General features: G+C 40.6%; 4 protein-coding genes across 6 annotated transcripts; 3 read left to right on the top strand and 1 right to left on the bottom strand.

Moving 5' to 3' along the window:
- Window positions 1-135: 135 nt before the first annotated feature.
- Window positions 136-9495, top strand: gmcl1 (germ cell-less, spermatogenesis associated). The gene is made up of 15 exons (XM_078161920.1): window positions 136-503; window positions 2389-2582; window positions 2693-2812; window positions 2942-3038; window positions 3164-3261; window positions 3382-3494; window positions 3611-3676; window positions 4708-4792; window positions 4886-4976; window positions 5068-5208; window positions 5498-5567; window positions 5700-5775; window positions 5873-6018; window positions 7103-7190; window positions 7294-9495. The coding sequence occupies exons 2-15, from the start codon at window positions 2403-2405 to the stop codon at window positions 7432-7434; spliced, it is 1512 nt and encodes a 503-aa protein (XP_078018046.1). The 5' UTR covers window positions 136-503; window positions 2389-2402; the 3' UTR covers window positions 7435-9495.
- Window positions 9496-11152: 1657 nt separating this feature from the next.
- Window positions 11153-15482, bottom strand: fam136a (family with sequence similarity 136 member A). 2 transcript variants are annotated; one of them, XM_078161923.1, is made up of 3 exons: window positions 15344-15482; window positions 13470-13610; window positions 11153-11929 (listed from the first exon to the last, which is right to left on the bottom strand). In XM_078161923.1, exons 1-3 carry the CDS (start codon window positions 15344-15346, stop codon window positions 11741-11743), a joined length of 333 nt encoding a protein of 110 aa, XP_078018049.1. In that variant the 5' UTR covers window positions 15347-15482; the 3' UTR covers window positions 11153-11740. The 2 variants fall into 2 exon arrangements, with proteins under 2 accessions (XP_078018049.1, XP_033502821.1); XM_033646930.2 differs by lacking the exon at window positions 15344-15482 and adding an exon at window positions 13726-14021.
- Window positions 15380-22623, top strand: pcyox1 (prenylcysteine oxidase 1). Its single transcript, XM_078161919.1, has 6 exons — window positions 15380-15520; window positions 18139-18345; window positions 18448-18622; window positions 18728-18939; window positions 19035-19187; window positions 19290-22623. The coding sequence occupies exons 1-6, from the start codon at window positions 15409-15411 to the stop codon at window positions 19958-19960; spliced, it is 1530 nt and encodes a 509-aa protein (XP_078018045.1). The 5' UTR covers window positions 15380-15408; the 3' UTR covers window positions 19961-22623.
- Window positions 22624-23202: 579 nt separating this feature from the next.
- LOC144458726 (uncharacterized) lies at window positions 23203-27774 on the top strand. 2 transcript variants are annotated; one of them, XM_078161922.1, is made up of 13 exons: window positions 23203-23354; window positions 23554-23607; window positions 23945-23971; window positions 24257-24307; window positions 25473-25508; window positions 25599-25619; window positions 25697-25732; window positions 25832-25867; window positions 26009-26041; window positions 26157-26171; window positions 26446-26484; window positions 26573-26608; window positions 27664-27774. In XM_078161922.1, exons 1-13 carry the CDS (start codon window positions 23300-23302, stop codon window positions 27675-27677), a joined length of 453 nt encoding a protein of 150 aa, XP_078018048.1. In that variant the 5' UTR covers window positions 23203-23299; the 3' UTR covers window positions 27678-27774. The 2 variants fall into 2 exon arrangements, with proteins under 2 accessions (XP_078018048.1, XP_078018047.1); XM_078161921.1 differs by having other exon boundaries at window positions 23204-23354; window positions 25829-25867.
- Window positions 27775-27779: the final 5 nt, after the last annotated feature.

Genomic DNA, 27779 nt, shown 5'->3' on the forward strand with positions numbered 1-27779 from the left:
GGGTGCAGTGTGCAAGAATTTTTAAATGAAGCAAAATTAAACATATACAAACAAACAAATAGATATAATGGATTTTTTCCAAGTTTATGTAATGCGCATGTTTTCCTGTAGGTGACGCCTGTGAGCAGAGCAGACGCCTGTGACGTGGAACGCTACAGAAGAAGAGTAACAAAAGCAGGGCTACTGCTTTTTAGGGCAGCAACATCTCATGTTATATCCGTGTCTGGGCTCACATTTACTTTAATTTTGAAAAATGTAACTGAAACCAGAGGGAGTTTAGATGTTTAGAGGCTCGTGTGGAGGAGCAGCTTGTCAGGAGTGACGGTGTTAATGTTTTCAGACGTGTTTTCGTTGGTGCAGCTAAGCTAGCTCTGAGGTTAGCTCCTCTTCAACTGGACCGTCTGCGTCTGACAGACTGTCTGACCTGAGAGATAATCAGCCGGTGTTTACCGTCCAAATTAACCCCTCACCTCTCCATCAGCCTGTCCGGTGCTAATCATCAGGTGAGCCAACTCCGTTGTTGTTTTTGTCAAACACACTGAACATTTGGTTTGCATATGCAGCCCTGGTGTCAGACTGATAAAGACAAGTGTAGCTGATAAAACCTAGTGTTTTGTGTGTTGCAAGAACACAAACCCATGCTAATTAACCCATGATAATTTCAAGGCCTTTTGGACCCACATTTTACCTTTCTGACAGGTACATTCAGCAGAGTATGCCAGCCACACATTAATTAACACATTTGTTTTAAACCTTTAAATAGATAATGCCATTTTTATAAAGGCTCCATGTTCATTATTCGCCAAGCTACACATACACTGCATGTAATGTGCTGCTGTTTTGAAAATGATTTGTAGTACTGTCAAAATACCACACATATTTGAGAAATGATCAATAGTAGAATATGTTTCTTTCATTTAATAAGAGTCAAGTCAATTAAGTTAATGCAATGACATCATGGGATTGTAATCCAGCTTTTGGGGAACTATAGGACTAGGGTTGCAGTAATATACCAGTTTCAAGGTACACGGTGATACTAAAATTGACGGGTATCATACCATGTACATTTACTTGTTGAATCTCTCATTTGTTTTTACACATATTTCCATTAACAAAATGTTTTCAATAATAGCAATAACACATTTGTTCAACCAACAATAGTCCTTTTGTTTTCATTCCTTTAAGGGTTATTCTGAAATTCTGAAATACTTTGATACCGCAATATTTTCTGAGACAGTTGTCGTATTGTGAAAATCTCATACCATTGCAACCCTATATAGGACTATGAATACTATTGCCTTTACTTCAACAGGGCCATCGTGAACAAGCTCTCTTTTACAAGGACGCCCTGATCACAGTGCATATAAAATAAAAGAATGACACAAAAGTTACAGCATACATCAACTAATTATACAGCAAACAGGCCAACTGATCAGTTTTGATCATAAATCAATTATCCATCCATCCATCCATTTTCATCCGCCTATCCAAGGCCGGGTCGCGGGGGCAGCAGCTGGAGCAAAGCACCGCAGACATTCCTCTCCCCAGCACCGCTTACCAGCTCCTCCTGGGGGACCCCAAGGTGTTCACAGGCCAGATGAGATATGTAATCTCTCCAGCATGTTCTGGGTCTGCCCCAGGGCCTCCTACCAGTGGGATGTGCCTGGAATACCTCCAGCGGGAGGCGCCCAGAAGGCATCCTGATTAGATACCCGAACCACCTCAACTGACCCATTTTGATGCGAAGGAGAAGCAGCGCTACTCTGAGCTCCCTCCGGATGTCCGAGAGCTCCTTACCCTGTCTGTAAGGCTGAGCCCAGCCACCCCACGGAGGAAACTCATTTCGGCTGCTTGTATCGGTGATCTCATTCTTTCTGTCACTACCCAGAGCTCATGACCATAGGCGAGGGTTGGGACGTAGCTGGACCAGTAAATCGAGAGCTTTGCCTTCTGGCTCGGGAGCAATCAGTTATATAAAATATTTTGTCAAGCAAAAATTTCAAATATGTGTTTGTTTCAGCTTCACAAATACATGGATTTGCAGGTTTTTTCAGCTGTTGTTTGGATAAAACAAGCAATTCAAAGATGTCACCTTGGCTCTGTGAATCTATAACAGGCATATTTCATTATCTTCTGACATTGTATTGACAAAACAAACAGTTTATTGAAGAATGAGTCATAAGATTAAACAGGGATTACATTTATTGTTGGTTCAAGCCCTGAAGAAAAGTAAAAAACCCTCCTAACTCAAGCTACAAGCAAACGCCAAAGTCCTTAACAGTATCTGCTCTAATGATTTTGATATATTGACCCATTCAGCTTTGTTGTAATGTCAAGATACAGCTAACCTGTTATTTTTGCTGGTTGTTTTGTTTGTGTTTCGTCCAGTTGGGAGTGTAGATATGGGAAGTCTGGGCAGTAGGTTCCAGTCCCCCTCTCAGGGACCAGAGGAGGCTTCAGAGGGCACAAGTACCAGCCACAAGCATGGATGTGAGTGTAAGAAGAGGAAACGAAATGCTCCATGTGACTGCGACAGTGAACAAGAGGAGGACGATGCCATACTAGACACACCTCGCAGGCAAGTCTGGTTAAAAAAAATGGATTAAATGTCACGTATATTAAAGTCAACAATATTTTTTCATGCAGTTGTTTTTCTGTCTCCCTTGTTGTTTTTTCAAACTTGAGCAGGAAGAAATTGAAAAGCACATCACGCTACATTTATCAGACTTTGTTCCTGAATGGGGAAAACAGTGACATTCGCATCTGTGCTCTGGGACAGGAGTGGAATCTCCACAAAGTGTACCTCTGCCAGGTAACACATAAACATGAAAACACACCGAAGACAGTCAGTGATATATTCTTCCACGTGGGTTATTGTTTTCTGTCCTTAAATGCTTTTTTTTCTCCTCTTGTTTCTCTCCCTCCTTCTTGCATCGTGCAGTCTGGGTATTTCTCCAGTATGTTCAGCGGCTCTTGGAAAGAGTCTAACATGATGGAAATCAACTTGGAGATCCCCGACCAGAACATTGACACTGAAGGTGAGAGGGCCCCAGAAAGTCACAGAAAGCAGCAGATGACCGTGTTTGTTTGTTTACGTGTCTTACCAAAAGAACTTAACTTTTTATGTGTGTGTGTGTGTGTGTGTGTGTGTGTGTGAGTGTAGCTCTACAAGTCGTATTCGGATCCCTGTACCGGGATGATGTTCTGATCAAGCCCAGCAGGGTTGTCAGTATTCTTGCAGCTGCTTGTATGTTACAGCTGGTCAGTACTTTGAATTAAATCAGCTACTATCTCAAATGTAAAATTATTATTTTTGTACATGCAGTCATATGATACACAATCTACTATCTAATCTAAGTTATGGCGTCTTGTTGTCTACAGGATGGTTTGATCCAGCAGTGTGGAGAGACCATGAAGGAAAACATCAGTGCAAAGACAGTGTGTGGCTACTACGCTTGTGCCAGTATATATGGCCTGGATTCAGTCATGAAAAAGTCAGATTTTAATGTATTCTGATTATTTAAAATCACAGTGATTAAATAATTAAACAGTTTTTCATGCTGTGTACTCACATCACACTGTATGTGTGTTTTTGCTTCTCTTTCTGCAGATGTCTCGAATGGCTTCTGAACAACCTGATGACCCACCAAAATGTCGACCTGATGAAAGAACTTGGGTATGTGTGTGCAGCTCGCACTTATTTAGTTTTACATCAGCCTGTGTCCATATTTGAGGGGTCATCGTAACTTTTCTGATACTGAAAATCTAATTTTCTATCAGCATGAACCTCATGATTACAGCGTGCTGCTTGATTAAAAATAACTCAGTTTTAGTGCTGTGACATTTTTGTAAACATATTTTTATTGACATTATAAATTTAACAAGTTATGTAGAACTCTCCCCGATAAGAACATATGGCATTATGTAAAATACAGTATTAATGACAATAATAATTCCTTGCATTTCAATTTGGGTCCTCGCACTGCGTGGTACTCGGGCCCTAATTCTAATAATAAAAATAAAATCCACATAAAAACAGAAAACGTAAATAACTAGGAAGAGGTTTTTGTTTTGTTTTTTGAAGTGGCTGAAATACATGTTACTGCGAACCCCCGTCCACAACTGTACATTGCTCAACTTCTGTAATGGTTGTCCTGCCTGCTTCTTCAAACTGGGAGCATGCCGGCAGACATCTACTGAATGTAATACAGTGCTCTGAGGTAAATGCCTACTTTAAAAAATCTAAACTGTTCCTTTAAACACATTGGGGAGGAGGTCATCCAAAAAACAAAGGCCACCTATCTCCAAAATCACTGAATCTCAATACATTCCCACAAGCAATGATACAAAGTGCCTCGGTGTGAACTGCACTTATAACATTGTTCAGGAATATTGGGATCAAATGAATGTATTTAAATTCACAGGGGTAATATATGTTGTCATTACCAAATTATACTGTTTTATTTTCAGTCAAGTAATAAGCATAATAATACATTTTATTTATAGGTGCCTTTCAAGACACTCAGGGTCACCTTACAGGCAAAGAGAGAAAATAATAACAGATTAATTAAGTCGAGAGAAGGAATAGAGTAGCATAAAAATAATAATAACATAACACTAGTGGATGGCCGTGATGAGTAAGTATGTTTCAAACCACCATATAAAAAATGTCTGTGATCATACTCACCCTGTGTCTCTGCACTGCAGGGTGGAGGTGATGGAGCAGCTCATCCAGTCCTCAGATCTGTTTGTCATGCAGGTGGAGATGGATGTATACACTGCTCTGAAAAAGGTACATGAACATTTACATAAAACTCCCAGATGTGCTCTCTGCAGCATCAGACCTGTTTCTAAGAGCTCTGTTTGTATTCGCCTCTCTCTGCAGTGGATGTTTCTGCAGCTCAATTCGTTGTGGGACGGCCCAATTAAACAGCTTCTGGCTGACGCTGATGCCTGGCTTTGCAAACGCAGGACAGGTACAGTAAGGCCACATCTCCTGAAATACTTAGCTTCCTATACATTGTCTTCATATGTTTTACTCTGTGTCCAACTGACTTTTGTCTACAGACCTGTGTGAGAAAGAGCCTTTCCTGAACACAGAAGAGGGGGAACCTTTTCGTTCAGTGTTCAAATACGTGCGTCTCCAGTATATCATCAACGATCTGGCGTCTGCACGCATCCTGGAGAGAGACAATATTTTGCCCCCTGGTAAGATGTGACTCTGTCTGACATTTAATCATGAGTGTGCTCATTCTAGGAAACAAATCCAGTTATGTAGACCAATATTCTATTTTTATCTTCGTGCTTCAATCAGTTGATTAAGTTGTCTTATTTCATTATAAATGGTGCAAAGAATTAGACACACATGCCTCAGTTTTACTTACATCTAACAGAAACTTGAAGTAAAATTGTAAAGCAGAGTTACCATGTGTCATCCTAGTGTTTACAGGAATGCTCTTTCCATGTTTTTATGCACTGTTAATACTTTATATTCCAGACTGGTTAACGTCGGTGTACAAAACGCAGTGGTTCGCTATGCTGCGGACAGAATTTGACAATGACAATGGGTGAGACTAAACATCTGTTATGTCACCTGTATTTTCCAGCTGCAGCAGTATCTTTATATAACTACAAAAACTGTATCTATAAAATATGATTTTAACACTGTTGGGATGACAAAGACACCTGTCTGTCATTAGTCCCCAGGAAGCCAACAAAGACGAGTTTGAGGTGAGCAGTATGAGGTGCGGCAGGAAATTGACCAAAGATGGAGATGTAAGCCGGACAGTCATGCTGCTACATAACTTTTGCTTCTGTAGAATGTGATTTGTTTAAGTTTTATATAACAAAACAAATATGTTCCTCTCCTCAGTACTGCTGGCGGTGGACAGGCTTCAACTTTGGTTTTGACCTGCTGGTGACCTACACAAACCGCTTCATAGTCTTCAAGAGAAATACTCTGAGTCAGCCATGTGGGGGCGCTGTGAGTCTGCAACCACGAAGGCATCTGGCGTTCAGGTGTGTAGCTCATTGAACCTTTGGGTATTTTTGTAAAAGTCTGTGTCTGTATCGTGGACTTTAACATAAGCAAACTAAGATGATCTTTCGGAAAGTGTGACAATAAAAATTACAGGTATAATCTGTGAAAATAATCCCGCTGCAAGAAGAGTTTCATCAAAACAAATATTTAGTGTTAAAGCATTTTAAAGTGGCTTTACATTTATAGTCGTCTTACAAGTTAGGGATACATGTCGGAGCTCAATTGAAACAGAAATGGGAGTACAACACAGTGCAAAAGCAGCACACATTTACACCACAGGAATACAATACATTTATAACAAAAAATACATTTACAAAAAAATAGTTTACAATAAGGCCAGCAGTATTTTGTAAATATATTTTTTGTAAATGTGTTTTTTTGTAAATATATTGTATTCCTGTGGTGTAATTTTGTACTGGTTTTGCACTGTGTTGTGCTGGCTTTCTGTATAGTGTTACAGCTGTCTGTGTATTCCCTGCTTCTGTCGTAGACCTGCCCAGGTGTGCTGCCTGGCATGGAGGAGGTGGTTAAGAGCTCCTCTGCCAGCAGCAGAGGAGAGAGGCCTCTGGTGCGGATTTGTGTTTTAAAGGTGTTCATGTGATTATTTTTGGTCAGTGTTGGAGTTTTTGTTCACACCATAGGGCCGCCTAAGGGTGGGGTGTAACAATAGCTACATGTGCTATCACATGATCTGTTAGACAACAACCACTGGTTGTGTACATCTAGAGGTGTGTCTCCTTGTCCTGTTCATGCCTGATGAGGAACTGGTGCCTGAAACATGTGATGATACGATTAAAATTTCCTAAAGGAGCTGTTTCTGTTGTGCGGACGTATTTTTTTAATTTGCTGTTCTGTCCAGCACCCTGTATTTATCGTTTTTGGATGTGCATGCTGTTTTTCGAGTCTTCACTTTTCTAAGAAACCCTGTATGTCACACTTATCATGAGTTGATAGAGCATTGGTTTTGTGACAAAAAGTAAAATTCCCATATTTTAAAGATGTAAAGAAAGAAGCAAATTTCCAAAGTCTGTATCCTTCCTTTGACAATCTTTTTGCGCTCAGGTTACGTCTGGCCTCGTTTGATAACCGTGGAAAGCTGGTCTGCAGTCGCTCAACAGGTTACCAGCTTCTAACTCTGGAGAAAGACCAGGTTAGTGAGCATTGTAAACCTGTAGATGTAGACAACTCACTTGTCGTGCCATTACCTTGTATAAGATGCTGTTCTTGACTTGCCTTTCCCTTCAATGACTCAGGAGTACGTGGTGATGAACCTGGACAGCCGGTTGTTAACATTCCCCCTCTACGTGTGCTGTAACTTCCTGTATACGTCGCCTCAGTCGGACCACCGTCCAGAGTCTTCAGAACAAGAGAGCACGACTCGCATCGTGTCTTGATGCCTGTTCATCAGCCATTAACTGCTGCTCCCTCTGGTAATGCTGGGACACTGACACAAGCTTGTACGTACAATCCACCACCACATTTAACATCACTTTGACATTGGACATACCATCTGCATGCTATGTAACCCAGTGAGGTGTTTAGGGAAACGTTTTGTATCGGTGTATTCAATGTTTTGGCACATCAAGAGTTGGCTACACATACAAGGGGCTTACAGTGTGACAGAGACACTGGCCAAGAGGGATTAGGCCACCTTTGGACCTCTGCCATGAACTGTCTGCACTGGGATGTTGGACCATTTCTCAAGATGGAAAAACCCCAAGTCACTCATGGCAGTGGAGCCACTCTGGAATCTATTTCTCGATATATATGGGCGCATTATTACCTGGGAATATGGGAACATCATGAGGGAACAGCTCCAGAGAGTGAAACTGGACCTTTGCTGACTTGTATGGGAAGTTTCAAGTCTGACGCTTGTTCTGACCATATGTAAATCGACTGTGGGATGTGTTCAGAGGTGTGGCCCTTCGCTACACAAAAACTCACCTGTCGTTTGCACTGACTTGAATCGACGCCTCTGTGCAGCACGCACACAAAATACCATGTATACCAACAGTGTTGTAAACTATATAGACACATTTCACATGACTTGTTGTTGCTGAAGATACTGAACAATCGCCGCCAACACTTTGCAGCTGTAAAGAGAGTTAATTAAAGATGGACACAGCATCACCAGCTGATAGAGATTCAACTTCATACCTGCTGCCACACACCACCTGTACTCCACTGAAGCTGCTTTTGTCCGCCCTTGCAGCTATCTGAAAAGTTGGACGGTCAAATGATTGATACAAACAACAGACATCACTTCTGAATTGTGGAAAACTATTTAAAAGATGCAGTAAAAGCAGTAGTTGCAGTCATCACTGTTTGACTGGAGGTCCATCTCGCCATATCTCTGTGCTAACCTACGCCAGAGCAGTTTCTGATTGGAAAGTCCACCACCTCTTCTGTAAACTAGACAAAACAACATCACCATTTTCAGATCATATCCAGTATCAAGTACTTTGTAAATAATATTTACTGCAATATTCATGTTATAGAACAACATTACATTCAAGTGATAAAGTCAGTAAAGTCACAAAGCCCAAGTAACCACGCTGATGTTACCTACATCTATGTAAACCTGCATCGTGAGGTCAAAAATCCAAAATCTTATTTCCATTGAGACACAAGCCTTCAGGAGTTTTTGTACATTAGCCTCATTGTTACAGCTTATACTCAGACGTTTGATCATTGACACCAGCTTTCTTATGTTCACAGCGTAATGTTGAAACTCACAGAAATGTTGACAGACGTCAGATTTTGGGACGATCTGTCGTGTTTACCAGCTACGCTGTCAAATGTCCGTTTACTGGTGTTAACTGGGGTCAGCGACTCCTGTTCGGCAGTGCCGTTGGTCCCTGTTTGACACGTTTAGGAAGAATATTTAGTCGGGTTGTGTAATGGCAGGAATCTGGTGAAACAATATGGCTGAAGAGAGATTATAGCGCTGAAGGATCTAGCTGTTGGGGGTTTAAACCTGATGCAAAATGAAGCACTGCCACAAACCTTTGCATGTAAACTGTTAACTAAAAGTCAATACAGTGTTTTTGAGAGTTCATACAGTATCAAAAAAACATGTAATCATAATGTTCAAGTGTACAGATCATTTCTTACACCCCTAATATTTAGACTTCTCCCACCACCACATGAAGTACCATTGCAGTTACATTGTTGTACACTTTTATACTTCTGATTAGGTCGTTATTTGTTTGGCAGTTATGGAAATCTGTTACCTCATGCTGTTTTGAAAACCTGTACCGAGGACGTCAGTACAACTCGCCTGTAAAGCTGTAGCTATAACTGTCATGAAGTTCAGAGTTTATGGTGTTTTTTCATTTGGTTTTTATTTATTTTTTACTTCATTTGTATGGATTTATTTTTGCAAAAGGAAATATGTATACAAGTCTTGACAGCCAATAAAACTGCCCGTTCACATGGGCTGTGGTGCTATCACATGATGTTTTTCCGGTGTATGTCTTTACAACAGCTGCACAATTATACATGTATATACGCTTGTGTACATATTAAAAAAGTTCTTCCTTCTGTGATAAACCTGATTTCTGTCTTAGTGATGTTCATGGAGACACAGCAACAAATTAGACAAAGATGTCCATCAGTTTTATTCTCTTAATGTCACATTTATCAGACGATCACTGACAAACTCCAGCCATTCCTACCCAACATCTTCTCTGCAAAATGGTCCAGATTTAGCTCAATGTCCTCAGTTCAGTGAGAGCAACAGCAAATATTTATCAGGAGTGAAAAAGATTGGATGAATCCCAGCAGATATTAGGCTCAGCTATGATTTTAAAAAATATTTCTTACAGTCATCAATATACTAGCTGTCTTTATGTTTTTAGGGAAAAAAATGAGAACACCTAAGAGCTTTCTTTCTATTTATGTGAGTTTGGAGAGGATGTTTTAATCAAGACTAGCCTCTTAAAGTCTATCACTTGTTATTCTACACTGATAAAATGTAAGGGACCTAAAATTGTCTTGAGAAATCACACAGAACACCGATCAGCCAAAACATTAAAACCCACTGGCCGGGGAAGTGAATGACCTGTTCTGTGGGATACCCTGTGTCCTGGCATTGATGCGGATGCCACTTGACATGCACCACCTACCCTAAAACCGTTACAGACCAAGTACATTTTCTCGTGGCAACAGCACTCCTCACTGGCAGAGGCCCACAAGCAGGACAATGCACCATGCCATACCACCAGAACTGCTCAGGAATGGCCCAAGGAACGTGACAAGGAGCTTAAGGTGACAACCTGACCTTCAAATGCCCAGATCCCAATCTGGTTGAGCTTCTGTAGGATATGCCGGTACCCCACCTCACAAACTACAGAACTCGAAGGATCTGCTGCCAATGCTATGGCTCCAGACACCTCAGGACACCCTCAAAGGTCCTGGGTCCATGCCTCACCAAGTCTGATCTACAGTGGGGCCTCTGTCCTGTTGAGATATGTACACAGGAACTCTGAGGTAGTGGCATATCCCACAGATGCCTCATCAGATTGGGATCTGGGAAACTTGGAGGCCAGGTCAATGCCTTGAGCTTGTGATCACGCTCCTCGGGCCATTCTTGATTAGTTTTTGTGGTGTCACATGGTGCATTGTCCTGCTGGAGGGGCCACTGCCATCAGGGGGGTACTGGGTCTGTAACAATGTTTGGGGTCAGTGGAGCATGTCAAGTTGTATCCACACGAAAGCCAGGATCAAAAGTTTCCCCAGAAGATTGCTTTGTGAAGAAATTATCAATGTTATTCACTTCACCTGTCAGTGGCTGGTCGATGTTGCTGTCTCACACCCAGTGTTGTTGGCTGGACTTTTCTTTGTAATTGTTCTCAGAAATGATGCCATAGTTTCCTTAATAATGTGGATATCATTACAAATATATTCTAAATGAAAGCAGTCAGTAAATGGATGTGTGGTTTATATCAGATCTACAGTGTTGCCTTTCTTGTACAGTTGTTTATTTAATTGAGATTTTTTGCAGACACTAAAATATATAGGAAAAGCATCACCGGTATTTTTCACTGCAGTGTCTCAATAGTTTCAAGCAGTGCTCATGTTATTATAGAAGTAATGCAGTCCAAAACCAGGTACATCTACAGTACTTTTAATTCAGATATATAATAAACATATCTCACCATGAAGAGTCAGACAGTCACACAACAACTCAACAATAATAAAATGACAAAAAAAAGAAGAATGAGGGACGAGAGGGCTCATACAAGAGAGAAAAAGGACATTCAGACCTTAGATAGATTCACATTTCAATTGCATGGTGTACTTTGTATTTTAAAATGTGATACTCAGACATGCACACTTCTCTTCACAGCATGTTTGAGCTGTTACCTTGTTCACGCACATCAGATGCATCACTGGATTTATTTTTGTTGTTGCTGATAAACCAAGAGCTAATGAAACTCTCCAGAGAGGTAATTGTTTGTAGATTACACAGAACAATCTCACACTGGGCAGTTTTAAACACCAACATTCAGTGTCACAGCCTCTAAAACTTGTCAAGACTCATCCATTTTAAAACTCCACTCTCTCCACCTTTTCATGGTGTTCCACCCCTCTATTCTTCAGGTGTTACTGGTCAAACTGGTTGGGTTAACTGACCATGTGCTGCTGTATGTGCGTGTAATGACCTCAGGCTGAGTCTCCGTGACAGACTATAGCTTCTCACTGCTGTATAGAGTCCAAATTCTCTTTGAGTCGTCGGGTCATGCTGGGGATCAGGTTCACGTGGTCGTCCACACAGCTGCCCACGCAGCGGTCCATCAGTGATCGAACAGCTGGCTCCTTGGCGCCGGAGTCAAAAAGATCCTTTGCCTTGTCGTTGCAGTGCATCGTGCATCTGGTCAGACGGTCCTGGGGGGGCAGAGAGGAGAGATGGTTTAGACTTACCAAAAGCAGACAAGAGAGGCATCCCAGTGGGCATGGTTTGAGATTCACAGGCAGGTACAAATTTAGAAAGTAAAGATTTTTAGCATCTAACCAGCGATGGTGGAAATTTAAAACTTGTCCTTTTTGATAATTTAATACTTCAGTGCAAATGCGGTTGAAATATGGGGGAAATTAAACAAATACATCCCTTAAAGGCTCATACAAATAAAAATGTTACATCATAAATGTGAAATTCTGGCAAATGTTGACTATTTAATGGTGCCAATATGATGTAACGCCTTGGATAAGTCATGGAAAAAGCCTGTTCTTGAACAAGTATCATGTTGCCCTGGTTAACTCATTCTTTATGCCTGAAAATATCTATAAAAAATTAAGTTGTTACATGGATGCATGATAAGATCAGCATGTCATTTGTAGGGGCCCATATTGGCTTTAAAAGGAAATATCTGAATTGGCCAACATGCTGAGAATATCGGCACCTCATTGGCAGTGGTGTAAAGTGGTTACAACAGGTCCCAGTGCACGCTATTATGACGGGCCCAACAGTATATGCTATCATGCACATATCGTCTTGTGCCATGATCAGAGACTTGATATTGGCTAACATTAACATACATATTACCCAGCAATCATCACTGCATATCTGCATACCACAAAACAATACCTAAGAAATAAAAATTTAAATTTTTTTGGATAGCTTATTTCGTTCAAACCCAGGGTGGGGGAGCCCCTCTGTGCAGAGTTTGCATGTGCTCCCTGTGTCAGTGTGGGTTTTCTCCAGATACTCCAGCTTCCTCCCACAGTCCAAAGACATGCAGGTTAATTGATAACTCTAAATTGTCCGTAGGTGTGAGTGTGAATGGTTGTCTGTCTCTATGTGTCAGCCCTGTGATAGTGTGGTGACCTGTCCAGGGTGTACCCTGCCTCTTGCCCTATGTCAGCTGGGATAGGCTCCAGCCCCCCATGACCCCCAACAGGATAAGTGTCTACAGAAAATACATGAATGAATATAATTTTGTTACAGATGCTCTTTACTACTTTACAGGAAAAAATTCCAATATACATCTCTAGTTGTTACATCATTACCTTGAATCATATATATTACATACATATACAGATCCAGCGCAATTTGCAAAACATTTAGGACTGAAGCCTCGGACGCCCAGGCCAAATGACACCATTATTGCATGCTGACTTTATTGGAAATCTGGAAAATGTGACTCTGAAATTCCATGACTTTTCCTGAGTTTCCATGACCTTGACCTTGACCCGTTTATATTTTTACAGATTTTGAGGTTTAGTCTATTTTTCCAGCAAACACTGGAGGGGTGGACCCAGAAGACAATAATGTTTGGACTGCATATTCTCCTAAGAACCTAAAGTGACAGAAGTGGATGCATGTGAATGATGTCATACAGGTTGTGTGACAGGAAACATGTTTCTTAAAGTAGGGCTTTGATGCATAAGCAAAAGAAGGGAGGTATTCTTTTGAACTGTCTCTCACCTGAAACTTCTCCAGCTCTGAGGTAACCAGTCCCTGAGCTTTGGCCAGAGGGGTGTGACACCTCTCGATGCACTGATGCACCACAGTCATGGAGTCTGTGGAGCGTTCACAGCACTCTGCGCTGCACCTGAACATGCGACCCTGCAGCAACAACACACAGGTAACACGTGGGGAACACAGGTGCTGCACAGGTTAGACAGGTAGAAACACAAAGCACTGCATGCACAGCTAATGTTTATACGGCTAAGACACCTGCCTGCATCACACGGATGTGATCCCTCTCCAGGCTTTGGACCATTTCTTCCACCACAGTGTGCACGCGTGCCTGATGTGCCTCCGCCATCTCTGTCCGTCCTGCTCACTCCGACAAGTCTTCACTGATATTTAAGATTCAAGTTTAGCATTTAAATCAGCCCGGACGGACGTGATATACCCGCGGTGTCCCCTTCAAGTTCCTTTACTTTACACTTTTATTGTAACTAAGGTCACCTCCATTCAAGCATGGTTCAAGCTGAGTACTCGTGCGTCACTTCCGCTTAACTTCCGCAACCGGTTTTAGAAAAAAAAATCCTCTTCCGGTTTGAGTGGTCCGACTTCAAAATTGATTTCCAAGATATTACTCAACAGGTTTTTTTTTTAAGGCCAGGGGTGTGACAAGGATCTTCTTAGATCAGACCTCTATGGGAGAGTCCGGGGGGGATTCTCCCACGGGATTAATTATATTATTCATTTATTTATTTTGATGAAGTAGCTCTATTTTGTTGCTTTTTTTATGCACCCTGGCATCTCATTTACCCTTAAAACTTTTTTTTTTTTTTACTTTTATGAATTGTGTGATGTTAAAAATATCTGGTTATTTTGAATCATTAAAGAGTAGAGAGACAACTGCTATCGTTAAAATTAATTCACTAGAGTTGGAAAAATAGTCAAATGTATGTATTTATGTTAACAGTGGTGGAACTACAAACATTTATTTTGGTACAAATATGAACAGACCGACAGATTATTTGATCTGGGGCTTTGTATTATTAGTAGACCTACCTTTATTTCTGAAACATATATATAACCTAAACGTATGGATCCGCCGCTTTTTGTAAAACATTTTGGGTTGACACCAAGGCCTAACGATGCCACCATTGCAGACTGACGTTATTGGAAATCATATTTTCTTAGAATTTATTCATCTTTTTGTGAGAGGAGAGGGGTGATGCAGAAAGGTGGAGGCATGTCTATTTTTTTTAAGCACTGGGGAGGGACTTAAGTTTTTTTCTACATTTCTTTGCAGTCCCTTACTTTAAAAAAAAATACATGTCACATTTTATCTTGTTAAAGGTTAATTATATTATGATCTTCTCCATCTGGAGACAAATTGCCCTCATTATTCAGGAAATTAAATTTTTGCGTGCCTTTATTGTGAAACTCAGACGTCGTCGTATCCGGAAGTGTGTTTCAACATCAAGAGACGTTCACGGCACCCCGACATGTTTCAACCTTTGAACAAGTTTAGTTTACACCTCTAGTCTTGTAGTGGCTTTTGTTGACAGTCCAGTTTGCTGTTTAAGTACACAGAGGGAAATTTAAACGAGCTCTCAATCTGTGTTGAAGTGTTACGGTGAAGATATCTGTGAAGGCTACCTCTGGACCAGCCCTCCTACAGTGACTTTTTATACAGTGAGTCCAAACCGTTCACTGTGACACTGAACTGTTTCTCTTTATAACGTCTCTAAATATTAAACATTACAGTGTTAGCTTCGGCTGTGTGATAAGTTATGTTACTATTTCCTGTGTTATTCTTTGAGTCTGAATTCCACCTAGCGTAACCTTTGACCAAGACTGAGAGGCACTGTTGCATTCAGGTTCACAGCGGAACTGACCATGGCTCATGTTTGTTCCTCCTGAGCAGATGCTACGTCGTGCAGTGAAGGACTAGACGCCCACAATGAATCCACAAACACTGTCACTGAGAGCGGTGCTGTTCCTGGGGCTTTTCCACACTGGGAGACGAAGTCTAGCCTCGGCCCCAGAGCTGCTAGAGCAACCCAAAAAGATAGGTAAGTTTGCCCCAGGGTGCGTTCCAATACCAAAACATACTCCTCCTTTCTATACCTACTTCCTCTATTTGGTCTGATGCATCCATTTTATGATATCTGCCTCACTGGTAGACAGGCGTCCTGCCTGGGGTGCTAAAGTTATAGGGGTCATGTTACTTCATCTCATTTATTTTATTTATAGGGACAACACTAAATAACATCTCTGTAAATGTGCCAGTGTTAGTCAGATGGCTTATTTTCAACTGCGGTCTGGTAAGATGATTTGAAACCTATGATAATATTATATTTCTGTGGGGGAGACCTCACCGTGACCTTACCCAGAATACAACTGTGTCCGGGGACACTCTTTATACAGTATGTGAGCTCAAAGAAATGGCATTTGCTGTAAAATCTGACAGACAGCCTATGATTTGCTAAAAAGCATCATCATAATAATAATAATAAATTTTATTTATATTGCACCTTTCATACAATAAAATCAGTATTAACTGCTTTACAATGAGGGCATTATAAGCACTGAAAATAAACACATAAAACAGGCCAACATGGCAGTTCAATATAAAAGGACATTTGAAAAATTTTCATTCAAAAGCGATGGTGATCTGAGATCATATCAATCGACATCTCAGAGAGTATTTCTCCTTGTGTCACCTTTTAGGCCTCTGACGTCAGCAACAGTCAGAGTCTGTAATTCCCAACAGACACAGACTGACTAATAGATACTGATTAACTGAAATAAGCTTCTCTCAGCTTGCCTCAGAACGCCTTCCCAAGACGTCACTGTGGGTTTGTCTGTGCCGGATGCAGCCCTCTTCTGCCCCTGAATCCACCACCCAGTTGTGGCGCTGTGGATCAAAAAGAACTCAAAACAGTCTTTCTTCCTCATATAAAGGCAGAAAATTATAAAACCATAAATCATAAAATCAAGTAAGATACAACATTTTAAAAGAACTGCAGCAACGTGAAGTACAAGAAGAGTTTCAGACCTGCGTCAGAGCTAGTTAAAGGTCAGAGTGAACAGGTGCATTTTTATCTTTCTTTTAAAAATATTTAGTGAGCTGGTATCTCTGATATCCCCCATTTTCTTTCTGCTGTTACTGGGAACCTCCAGTAAACCAGCAGAGGATAATCACATTGTTCTTGGAGGCAAATAATTAACAAGGGACTTAGTAAAGTAGCTAGGTCTGAGCTCATTTAGGGCTTTGTATACAAGGAGGAGGAGCTTTAAATTAATGCTAAATGTAACAGGAAGCCAGTTTAAACCAGATAAGACTGGACTGATGTGCGTTCAACTCTTGGTTGTGGTTAATAACAGACTACAGAGTTTTGAATGAGCTGATGGAATATTTTTCTTGGTTTGATCAATAAAATACTAGACACTGGTCTGATGATTTAATTGAATAAGGATGTTAGTAGGTCACTTCTAAGAAGATCAGTGACTGTAGAAGTGTTTTGTCATTCTTTCTTAAGTTTCTGACTTTTCACTGGGGTAGACAGTATAAGGCAGTATTTGTGTAAAAAAAACATAGTAGCTGAGCTACTGGTGCATGTATTGCGTTGTCTAGCCTGCAATGCTGTGTTTCTAATATGCAGTTAGCCTGTTCAGATAAGTCTTGCTGAGTTTAAATACTAATGCCCCATAGAATAATGAATGAATAGGAAAAAGCGCCCTTCTAGCTGGAAGACCTGAGGACACTTGCTGCTTCAGATACCGACACATCAGTGGGCTGAACTGAGACGATATCCTCGATAAAATCATGTGGCTAATAACTGCTTTTGTTATTGGAAGAAGTCATCTCAGGATAAAGTTATACTCCCAAACATAGAGGCATTTGTCTTCTTCACTACTCCTGTGATGTTATCCCCACCACTCACAGTTGCCATGTTTCTCGCCTACAATGGTTGTTCCATCAGTAGAGGCTGACCTCTGTACATGTTGCCTGCATACAGCATCTCTGTAGCTGTTAAAGAGAAAGAGTAGCATCTGTATTTTTGAAGGTATTGAAAATCATACCTTTGGGATTTCTAAATATGCCATTATACTGCAATATCTTGATACGGCCCAAGCCTACTTTTAGGATGATATATACATTACCAAAACCATGTGGCCTTCTTAATCAGTTACTTGATCAATTCTGGTGATAGATTAATCACTTTAAGTTATTTATTAAGCAAAAATGGCAAACATTTGTGTATACCAGTTTCTTAAATGTGAGGATTTTTTGTTTTCTTTGTTTTAAATTATTGTAAATGTCTGGGGTTTTGACTGTTGTTTGGTTTAAAAAAGGAGGTTCAAAATGTCTCCTTGAGCTCTGGTAAAGTATGATGGACATTTTGTATATTCTTTATATAAAAATAGATTAATCTATGATGGAAATCAATTGTTAGTTGCAGCTGCAGTACAAATTTTTTAAAAGGACTCTTAAAAAAAGTTGTATGTAAGATGTGTCTATTGTAAGTATCACACAAAAGTAAAGCTGCAGGTGTCAATTGAAATAAAACTGGGGAAATTTCATCCTGTAAATGTTCATATGAATGGACAATATTATCTCAAGAGAATAATTCCAAACGAGCGTGTTACGAAGTTCTTTCACAGTGTTGTCATTGCTCCTGTAAAGCTGTGGTCGGAGCAGGCATCGGTGGCACAGCTGCAGCGTTTTACCTGAGGCAGGAGTTTGGACCTGGGGTGAAGATCGATGTGTTTGAACCTGGCACTGTTGGTGGACGACTTGCGACAGTGAAGATTGGAGATGATGAGTATGAGACAGGAGGTTCAGTGATCCATCCTCTGAATCTACACATGAAGCAATTCATTGAAAAATTAGGTAACATATCCTCAGTTAAACAGACTCAGCACAGATTTATGAATGATTGAAACCATTATTGGTTTGTAGTCTTGATATCTGAAACTTTTTTTTTTTTTTCAGGTATTCCTCCGAGGAAAGATGTCCCCTCTAAAATGGCGATCTTTGATGGGAAGGAGCTCATGTTTGAGGAGAGTGACTGGTTCATAGTAAACTTCTTGCGTATGCTCTGGAGATACGGGTTCAGCTTTCTCCGAATGCATATGTGGGTGGAGAGTATTTTGGACAAATTTATGAGGTGAGGAGGAAGAATAGTTGACATGGCCTCTCAATATCAACACAGAATTGCTGTTCCTTTTTTTGTTGCATGTCTTAATGATCATGTAAATCCTTGAATTCACAGGATCTACCAGTATCAGCAGTATGGTTACTCTTTCTCCACTGTGGATAAACTCCTTCATGCCATGGGTGGCGATAGTTTTCTTACCCTGGTGAATCAGACCCTGGAGGAAACAATGATTGGCGAGGGATTTTCGCAGACCTTCATCAACGATATTGTCGCACCCATCACGCGTGTCAACTATGGCCAAAGTGTCCGCATCCATGGCTTTGTGGGTATGTTTGTGGGTATAGTTCATCGCATATCTCAAGGTTTGTGTTGTAAAAGCTGTAAAATAGAGGTCATATGTGTTGTCTGTCTTGTCCTCTAGGGGCCGTGTCATTAGCAGGGGCAGATTCAGGCCTGTGGGCAGTGGATGGAGGAAATAAAAGGGTGTGTTCAGGACTGCTGTACAACAGCAAAAGTGAGCTCATCCCTGCTGCAGTGACGTCCATTTCAGTCAAGGTTCGACCATCAAAGACAGGTACCTTTCACATTCCTTCATGTGTGTGAAGAATTTCTGATGTGTATGTTCACACTTTTTAAATGTCAAACATTTTAACTTCCCTCCTTCTCCCATTTTCAGGCACCCCAGCCAGTTTCTATGAGGTTAACTATGTCGGAGAATCAGGCGCAGCACACTCTCTGTATGACATTGTGATAATAGCAACACCGCTTCACCAAGGAAAGTCTGACATCACCTTCTCAGGCTTCTCCCCTCCAATCCCATCTCATTTCCCTGGACGTTACCACCAGACTGTCGCCACTCTGGTCCATGGCTTGCTGAACATGTCCTACCTCGGGACCACAGAGCCAGCCTCGAAGTTCACCGTGTCTGACATCCTCACCACAGATTCAAAGGGCTGCGCCATCAAAAGCCTGGGCTCTCTTGACCCTGTGCACATCCCCGAAGGTTACAAGAGACCCCCTGCCAGTGAGACCAAAGTCTGGAAGGTGTTCTCCCAACAGCCGCTGTCCCAGGAGCAGCTGAAGGACATGTTCCTCTCCTGGGACTCAGTGTCGGAGACTCCGTGGCTGGCTTATCCTTCTTACCACCCGCCGCACCGTAACACACCTCCCTTCATCCTGCACTCGCGGCTGTACTACCTCAACGCTGTGGAGTGGGCCGCTAGCGCCATGGAGATGAGTGCCATCTCTGCCAGGAACGTGGCCTTACTGGCACACCACCGCTGGCACCAGCAGGTCAACAAGATCGACCAGGAAGACCTGCACACCCGACTGAGAGGTGAACTCTAAAGAGAGGAAGATAAAGCAGTGAAGTTCAGTACAGACCCACACAGATACTCATGGAAATGTCCGCTGCACTATAACATTACTCCTGTCAGGACAAAACCCAACTCTTCTTTCAGGTATTTGGGCTGCTCTGACCTCTTTAAACTTAAAGTTTATTACAACCTGGATCTCTTTGACATAGTATTGGCCGTCAGTTTTATCTTTTACTAAGTTAACAGTTAGAGCTAAGAACACAGGGAACACAACAACATCGCCACGATGAAGTCTGACAGGGTAACAAACAGGAGCAGTCACACAATTAGACTTGTAGTTTAAACAGATTCTCCTCAACACAGAATTTGCTCTGAAAACGTTCACTGTTTGTATGCGTTTTCTCCTCCAAATAAGTCTGGCTAACCCGAGGGGTTTGTGTAATACCGGTCTGATTGGTTGACTCCTCATGTTTCCTGCCCTCGTCTGACTTCTTCTTTTTAGCGATGTCTCTGCTTTCCCTGATCTCAGCAGATAACTTTTTGAGTACAATGTTATTTTTATCAGTAGGAGTAGAGAGGCTAAGTCCCTCCCTTTTTGGTGTACCCCATGGGATTTTATTTTTGTTTTACAGTCTTTTGTTGAAGTTTGTCAGTTTAAATATGATTTTGCATGTTGGGAAAGTTGCAGTTTTTCATAGTTTTGTCGAGGTACTGTGTAGATTTGTGTAAAACTGCTCAGTAAACTACATTTCTCATTTTGCATGGTATACATCACAAACACCAGCTAGCTTGCTAGCCCTGAGAAGACGATCAAACTTCACTATCACTAAGTTGTAACAAGGCTTCCGTAGCTGCTGGAGGATCAATTACGGCTAGCTAACTAGCTGGCTAGGTAACTCATAACGTTATCTTCCCTGATGTGTTAAATTCAGTGTCTTCTGGTCTTTTATCAGACAGCATAGGTGTAGATTTAGGGGGGGATGCAGGGGACACATCCCGTCCTTTAAAAAAATTAAAATTATTTTGACAAAATTGAATACATTAACACCATAAATTGATGCGGAAGTGGCACAAATTGATGCATAAAAAATCACCAGAATGCAGGAAATTAAGCACTTGATGCTCAAAATTTACTAGTGGAGGACCCCTAAACTCCCAGTTTCATGTGTCCCACCCAGTGTTGACAAGACCTGTACCTCGTGTAAGTACATCAACCCCTGGTGCGAAACACACAGACATTGTAGCTTCGGTGAGACAGACTGGAAGTAGAATAGAAAGCTATGACATCATTGAACGTGACTTTTGTAGTTTTTTTAATGATGTCTTTTCATTATTTTTTACACCACTTTCATGGCAAACTGTGACTGTCTTGGTTCACAAAATTACCTTTTAAATTGACAAACATTATATTTGTAATTCATGGCACAATTCAAACAAGATTAATAAATTATTTGTCTCTCACCATTGACTCACAAAGATATTTCTTTTAGAAAAAATGTCCCATGGCGGTCCACTGGAAGAGGTGGGACTTTGCTTCTCTATGTTGACGAAAACTAATAAAAGAAAAGACCATCAAAATGATCCTTTAATCACCCTGACAGTAGACATGGTTCATCATTCACCAGCAACAATAGCACAGATCCCTCTGGTGGGTCAACATTGTAACGTGCTGAATTTTTTTAATCACTGTGAACCACGCTGCACTCCAGGGAAGATGCATCCTCTTTGTGTTCCTCTGTCTACATTAAATTGATTCTTTTGTATGTGCGCTTCTGCTGTTATGAACATGGTACAGCTTACATCTAGCGAGTCAGCTTGTTGGTGCCACATAAACCAAGATGTCCTTTTTGTTGATGGATCTATGTGTCATTTTTAGTCTCTCTACCTCCCCAGCAGACCACTGTATGTGTTGTGAATGAGCACAGGCAGCTTTCAGCAAGAGAGCGGTGCCACCAAGATGTTGTCTTCGTAAATCAGATGTTAATGATGCCAAATATGAAAAGTATTAATAAGTTTATCTTGTGCTGATAATGTTAATGAGATGTATGAGATGTATGAATTCAGTTTGTTAAAACTATGATTAAATAATAAGTCTCCCTATAATTTTAGAAATCATCTGTCCTTTTGATCTTCCAGTTATTTTTAATGAAGTGAAAATTGTTGTCAGAGTCAGACCACCAGGACCAAACTGAAGAGTATAATGCATTTCTGTGTTTTGTTGTAACATCTGGAGGAGAATCTGTTTAAAAGTATTCTGTACCTGCGAATTTATCAGGTGTCATGTTGCTTAAAACCACTTTCATGTTCAGCAGCTTTGGGAAGGAAATTGTAGTTTGCTAATTGTTTCTTCTGCACTTTTAGAGGTGTATTTTTCTAGATTTTTTGAGAGAGGTTTACTTGTTGTGAGTGTATGTGACAAGATACTGTAGCAAAGTGATTAATTGTGCAGTTTAATTGACAAAAGTTTATGTTTTACACTTAAGTCTCTTTACACGGACAAACAAAAAAGACAAAAAACCAAAAAAGTGCAGTATTTAGACTCGCTTCTTCTGCAGAAATAAAACAAAGCTTTTAATTACAAATCGAAACGCTTCACTTGAGATTTTAAACAATACTGAAACTTCCCAAATTGCACTGTATGTTTTTTCTAAGTGTTTACGATCACAATAAATGGATGAGTCCTTGTTTGCTTTGCACTTCTATTTGACATTTTACTCCAAAAAGCTGAATTAAATTATGTTTGAATCACTTTTCAAGACACTGGCATCAATCTCACTTTTCACAAAGCAACTTGGAATCATTTGTGTGTTACTGATCACCATTTTATTCTTGTCCACATATTATAATATCTGACTAAACTTGTTTACAGTTCTTGTAAAATTCATTTCAGTGTCACACCATCATCATCTGAAATTCAAAAAAAAAAAAAAAAGATAATAGCTGCAGCTGTTTGCGTCCTCTCTTTGCCACACGATTAAATGAGGAATTGTCTCACTCAGTGACATTGTGATCCATCGTTCATAGGCCAAGGATGTGTGGTGAAATCACCATTTCCATTCCCAAAAGGAAATGAACATTGTTTTCAGCTCTGATGCAAGGACTCCCAGTTTTTTCTTTTCATCAAACAGTCACAGTAGCACCCCAAATAAAGGCCCATGTGACTGCAGAGCCAACAATGGGTGGCATTGACAGCCTGAATAAGGATACGTCTGTGTGCTGATGTGCCACCCAGCTGTCCTCTCAGGTAGGGAGGGACAATGGTACCAGAGCTGCCTGTCCATGCAGAACATGTGATGCGACTGAAGATATAAGAGAGGCTGGAAACTGACAACAACCCAAAATCTTCCACCAACACAGACCAGCAGCAAAGATGAGGTTTCTAGTGCCAGTATTTGTTTTCCTCACCGTGGCAGCGTTCCACTCCGGTAAGAACAATAAATACTCATTTTTAGAATCTGACTAATTTAATATGCAGTGATCTCCATTTGACTGATTTTGTTTTTATCTATTGACTTGATAATGTGTGTGACTGTGCCTCTATAGAGAACATGCTTATTTACTACATCAGATGTTCAGTTATGTATTAGTTCGGAGCCTGACTGATGTACCTGTGATGATTTCTAGCTCTCTCAGCATCTATTGAGTCTGCGGAGAAAGAGGAAGCAGCCGCCAAGCACGGTGAGGAACTAATGTCAATAATAATTAGTTAAACAGCAATAATAATTACTATGCTATGATACTTTCAAGGGTGTAGGTTTCATTTAACATTGGAGGGGACACATATTTAACGAGGGGTTTTTGATCAAAAATGTAATTCCCTGCATTCTGGTGAATTTTTATGCATCAATTTATGGTATAAATGTCTTAAATTCTGTGAAAATAAAAGTCTGCTACTTTGAAGTTTATATTGGCAGCAACCAATGCCCATGTTCTAAATATTGAGAGGTATGTGTGCCTTGCTTGCAGTTTGCATGCTTTGAAACCGATACAAATGTCTCTTCTTTCTGTCATGTAGATGGGCTAACTGAACTGCAGAAAATAGGTACAGTGCATCCGTCCAATTGAGCACCAGCAGATTTTGAAAGGGATGTTTCAAATGTTTTATGCATTTTATGTTCAAGTCTAGGGGTGTTAATTCACCTGACTACAAGAACCTTTTCATTTTGCTTTATAATGATACTGGAAAACTTACCGGTTTGTTAGAGACATCTACCATATTTTATGTTTTACCTGTAACACTACATTTCGTCACTTTTATCGTTACACAAACTACCCATCATCTTCTATGGCTCTTGTTTGACATCATTTCTACCCTCTGTCTCCTCAGATCAGATGGAGTTTGAGGCCGCTCAGAAGAGAGAGGCCGCTCAGGTGAATGGTAAGTATAACCAAAGTGTAGGGAAATGACCACAAGCCAAGATGAGCAGATGTGGCTGTCATCCATTGTGTTACAGTTTGTCTCAGTCGCTTTGGTACATTTCTCAAATCAGAATTGAAATTTTCAACACTACTTGCTCCACCTCCTCATCATCACTGTGTTGTTATGCATCTTTTTGTGGGTTTGTCTCTCTTTATGTGGTCATTTTGTGTCTCCTTGAGATAATTTTCTGTCTTTTTTTTTCATCATTTTGAGTCTCTTCCCGGTCAGTACATGTTAATTTGACATTTTAAGTGAAGGCGAGGAGGCCCCTTGACACCTTTGGCCCCTGGACCTGCGCCCTTTAGACCTATTCAGTAATCATACATGCATAGGCATCAGTCCATTACATAAGTTACTACATGCGAAATGGCTGAACCAGTTGTCATAATCTGTCTGGCTATATATCCGTTGTAATGTGGGTGAGAATTTGTGGCCCGACAGACTGAAATGTAAGGAGGTGTAGAAAAAAAAACTGCACTGTATTTACTTATTCAACACTGCATGTACAGTTCTGCATCAGGGGGTGTTTCCTGTTTACATTTAAATTTTGTAATTTTTCCTTTGTGCTATGCAGTCTTTTTTCTTTATCGCACTGACAGTCTGTCAACAAATCATAGTACAAACAGTAAAGGCATAAATGTGAATCCTGTCCAATCTCTTGCAATCAATCTCTGACTTACAGTAATGTGTAACTTTGTACTTTTGGAATTGATAAATGCCATACAGAAAAAAAACAAGTGAAGCTTTCCTTTTTTAATCGTTGTCACCAAAACCTTAGCCATATAGTTTACATCAGAAAAACTTAAGAGTACAGTGTTATATTGGCAACATGGCTAAGCATTTTGAACATGTTTTTTGATAAACATTGACACAAGGGCTTGTCATTCTAATGGCACTGACATGTTCAGTGACATAAATATTAACTGTTGAGAGATAAACTAAACATTTTGAGCAAGTTATGGGCTTTTGCAGGTGGTGTTGTTAGTAGGAGAAATGCTCTTCCTGTTTTGCAAATGTTAAATGATTTGAGAAATGCACCACAGCAACTGAGAAAACTTAAAATACAGTCTGTATAACAAGTTCCAGCTGTTTGAGTAATAATTTTGCACCCTTTCCTGTCAAGTTACAGAGGAACAGAATGAAGAAACCCACTACCTCGGTAAGAGGAACTACATGACCTCATTCAAAATTAATAACGGCTGATTCAGATGCAGTTTGTAATGCAGTCTTTCAACTGTTTCACACACAGAGGCCACTCAGGACGGATCTGGTAAGTTATGCCTCTGTGATAAACACCTGAACACACACTGATCATGTGCTGAGCATCACCTGTTTGTGTTTAAACAGTGGAGGAGCATGTTGAAGCCGGAACCGACAACACAGGTGTGTATAAAAAAAAAACATCCTGCTGGCTTTAAAGGACAGCATGTGATCATTGTGTACCTGACATGGCATGTCAACTGTGAAATCCGTCTTCAGCAGGAGGAGGTGGGAACACTGAGGTAGCGGCTCAGGAAGGTGAGAGGTTTTACTGTTCAAGTATCCGCCTGTAGGTGGTGATGAAGGACAGTTCAGAAAAATATCTGCAGGAGCTCAAAGTGCACCTACATGTAAAATGTCACAACCTTGTGACTGATTTGTCTCCCCTGTTTGCCACAGAGTCCCAGTCTGAGTCCTCTGAGGAGGCAGAAGGTGAGTTGGTGACATAAGGTTTTGGTTAACAGCATATTTCAGCACATTAAAGCTGTGATTTCAGTTTCTGTTGTTCTATTAATGATATTTTTTATCTTTTTTAAATGTTTGACAGGGAGACAGAGGAGGGGTAAGTGATGTAAACCTGCACTAAAGCACTAAAAGCACCAGTAATTAGTAAAGCAAACACAACATGACAAACTGCGACTGATATTTTTGTCTTTTTTTTTTCTCCACATACCCACGAATTTGTACATTTTCAGTTGTTAACCTACTTTTTAAAGTACATTTGGAGATAAAAATCAATACAAAATACACAACAGATTGGCAAAAATTGTATTTAAAAGCCTTTTATTGTGCCTATTGTTTAAACTCAAAGTACATTTTAATGTCTTCCTACTCAGAGCACCACGAGGCAGTGCCAGTGGCTGTGAGCAATTTGGGTAAGATCAAGAAATATGGACACTGACTCACTATTCCAATGAATCCCACATTGTAACTACATGCTATATTTTCCCATGTCTCCTCCAGATGAAGTGACTCAGGATTCAACCAAGAAGGACCAAGGTGAAAATGTCTAAATGCCACGCACACACACCAGCAACCACGAACAGTGTGAGGCTGACTGTATCTGTTTACTAGTATAACCCAGATAGCTATAGAGCTGAGCTCAGATGGCGGCGGTTGACTTTTTTTTCTTAAGGCGGACTTGTACCTGCTGAGACAAGATGTGGTATACTGTTTTGAGCAGCACAGCAGTGAAAGTTAAATTGAAGGTTATGCAATGAGGAGAATGTGGAAAACAGAGCCAGCCAGGGCTGGTCTCAGCTGGATTTAAATTGAGTTTGAAAAAAAAACACAAAACTTTATAGGTTGGGTTCAAGTAAACAATAAAATGCCTCCAGGGCAATTACAAATTTACAACCAGACAGCTTGTAAAAAAAAAAGACAACTTAAGAACAGATTTTTTTCTCCAGATTAATGTATAAAAACAGTCTGAAGATATATTTATGTCATTACAGACCAGTTGGCTGCTTAACCTCAAAAATAAGATGCAGGGATTGTTTATTCGAACACAGTCCTCCTTGTATGTGAGTAAATCTAGGACAAGAATCCAGGGCACTCTGAGACGTCTGTCCCCAGGTGCTCATTGTGCTTGATTTATACTGTATCATCTGCTTCTGGTTATTTTAGGACCAAGGATGCACTGTCCCTGCCCTAAAAGATGCCGAAAAGATTGCTTAAATATTGATAAAATTCTTCTGATCCAAGGTTATTTATACAGTGAAGGTCATCTTTTGGATGCTCTGTAATTAGAAAATCGAATTTCAGAGAGGACAAATCTTGGTGCACTGGTTTCAAACAGAGAAAATCAACCTGTAGCAGTATGTCCTAATCTTTCGGGGGTAGAATAGGCCTTACATTGTGCTTTACAGCAGCAAAACTGCACACTGGTACAGTCATCATTCATAGAAACCTGCGCAGGAGTGAGTCAGTCATGAGAAAGACCTGGATGTGATTCATATAATTGCTCTGAGAGCCCTGGAAAACTACTGAATTGCGGTATGTTTGCAATGTAAAGCTAGCGTAAAGGAATCCTCTCTTCTGTCCCTGCATCACAGATGTACTGGAGTGAGAAAGCGCGGCGGCACGTGGATCCCAACGCTCACCCATCACCCGGTGCCTGAGCTGCACCGAGCTTACTGCCAATAAAAAGAGAATTATTCCACCTATCTAC

The sequence above is a fragment of the Epinephelus lanceolatus genome, chromosome 19 (genome assembly GCF_041903045.1).
Source record: "Epinephelus lanceolatus isolate andai-2023 chromosome 19, ASM4190304v1, whole genome shotgun sequence".
Classification (NCBI taxonomy): Eukaryota; Metazoa; Chordata; class Actinopteri; order Perciformes; family Serranidae; genus Epinephelus; species Epinephelus lanceolatus.

Bases quoted from the DNA above. Each gene is read 5' to 3' on its own strand.
- LOC144458726 (XM_078161921.1), top strand. From the start codon at position 23,300: ATGAGGTTTCTAGTGCCAGTATTTGTTTTCCTCACCGTGGCAGCGTTC. The intron at 23,608-23,944 runs GTGAGGAACTAA...TCTGTCATGTAG, and splicing joins GGAAGCAGCCGCCAAGCACG to ATGGGCTAACTGAACTGCAG. The intron at 25,620-25,696 runs GTAAGTTATGCC...GTGTTTAAACAG, and splicing joins GGCCACTCAGGACGGATCTG to TGGAGGAGCATGTTGAAGCC.
- fam136a (XM_033646930.2), bottom strand. From the start codon at position 13,812: ATGGCGGAGGCACATCAGGCACGCGTGCACACTGTGGTGGAAGAAATG. The intron at 13,611-13,725 runs GCAGGTGTCTTA...TTGTTGCTGCAG, and splicing joins ATCACATCCGTGTGATGCAG to GGTCGCATGTTCAGGTGCAG. The intron at 11,930-13,469 runs GTGAGAGACAGT...CTGCCCCCCCAG, and splicing joins CAGAGCTGGAGAAGTTTCAG to GACCGTCTGACCAGATGCAC.
- pcyox1 (XM_078161919.1), top strand. From the start codon at position 15,409: ATGAATCCACAAACACTGTCACTGAGAGCGGTGCTGTTCCTGGGGCTT. The intron at 18,346-18,447 runs GTAACATATCCT...TTTTTTTTTCAG, and splicing joins GCAATTCATTGAAAAATTAG to GTATTCCTCCGAGGAAAGAT. The intron at 18,940-19,034 runs GTATGTTTGTGG...CTTGTCCTCTAG, and splicing joins CCGCATCCATGGCTTTGTGG to GGGCCGTGTCATTAGCAGGG.
- gmcl1 (XM_078161920.1), top strand. From the start codon at position 2,403: ATGGGAAGTCTGGGCAGTAGGTTCCAGTCCCCCTCTCAGGGACCAGAG. The intron at 5,776-5,872 runs GTAAGCCGGACA...TCCTCTCCTCAG, and splicing joins AATTGACCAAAGATGGAGAT to TACTGCTGGCGGTGGACAGG. The intron at 6,019-7,102 runs GTGTGTAGCTCA...TTTTGCGCTCAG, and splicing joins CGAAGGCATCTGGCGTTCAG to GTTACGTCTGGCCTCGTTTG.